We start from the raw sequence: 944 nt of genomic DNA on the forward strand, positions 1-944 counted from the left end.
AGTGAGTCTACACACTCATCCAGCATCAATATCCGTCCTCTGAGCTACTTTGAGGATGTGACAGCAGCTGTGTCAGAGGTCAGAGATAAACTACAGGACATTCTGAGAGAGGAATGGACAAACATCTCACTGACAGTCACTGAAGTGGATGTTTTACTGTCACGACCAGAGCCAAAGACCAGAGCTGGATTCTTAAAATATTCATGTGAAATCACACTGGATCCAAACACAGCACAAAAACAGCTGTTATTATCAGAGGGGAACAGAAAAGCAGAATTTATGAGTCAAAAACAGTCTTATTTGAATCATCCAGACAGATTTACTGTATTGTCTCAGGTCCTGAGTAGAGAGAGTCTGACTGGGCGTTGTTACTGGGAGGTGGAGTGGAGAGGGGGAGGAGTTTATGTAGCAGTCGCATACAAGGATATCAGCAGAGCAGAGGGTGGGAATGAAGGTATTTTTGGGCGTAATAACAAATCTTGGGCAATAAAATGTTCCAACAACAGTTACACATTTTGGTACAACAACAATGAAATACCCATGTCAGGTCCTCGTTCCTCCAGAGTAGGAGTGTACCTGGATCACAGAGCAGGTATTTTGTCCTTCTACAGCGTCTCTGAAACCATGACTCTCCTCCACAGAGTCCAGACCACATTCACTCAGCCGCTCTACGTTGGGCTTAGACTTTACTCTGTTGGAACAAGTTCTGAGTTCATTAAACTGAAATAGAGTAAAGTCTTTCAAATTGTTATGGGTTTAAATCTGTATTTCATTTCATTCCAAATTCATGTTGTCTCTCTGATTGATTTGGCATTTTGTACTGTGCAGAGATCAGCTGTCAGTCAAACATTATGGGTGGTGCCTTGACAACTTCTTGCTGGTCTCTTGAGTTTTTCCAGTTTTTGAGCTCTTTCCCAAGTCTATTTAGCCATGGATGTTTTCAT

General features: G+C 42.3%; 1 protein-coding gene across 1 annotated transcript in view; it reads left to right on the plus strand.

Moving 5' to 3' along the window:
* Nucleotides 1-729, plus strand: part of LOC102201894 (E3 ubiquitin/ISG15 ligase TRIM25-like) — a 9,126-nt gene extending 8,397 nt beyond the window's left edge. The window contains exon 5 of the mRNA XM_013916114.1: nucleotides 548-729. Coding sequence (XP_013771568.1) covers nucleotides 548-729 — 182 coding nt within the window. The remainder of the gene's footprint in view (nucleotides 1-547) is intronic.
* The last annotated feature ends 215 nt before the right edge of the window (nucleotides 730-944 follow it).

Source organism: Pundamilia nyererei, unplaced genomic scaffold (assembly GCF_000239375.1).
Source record: "Pundamilia nyererei isolate P.nyererei 1_Seehausen unplaced genomic scaffold, PunNye1.0 scaffold00469, whole genome shotgun sequence".
NCBI classification, from domain to species: Eukaryota; Metazoa; Chordata; class Actinopteri; order Cichliformes; family Cichlidae; genus Pundamilia; species Pundamilia nyererei.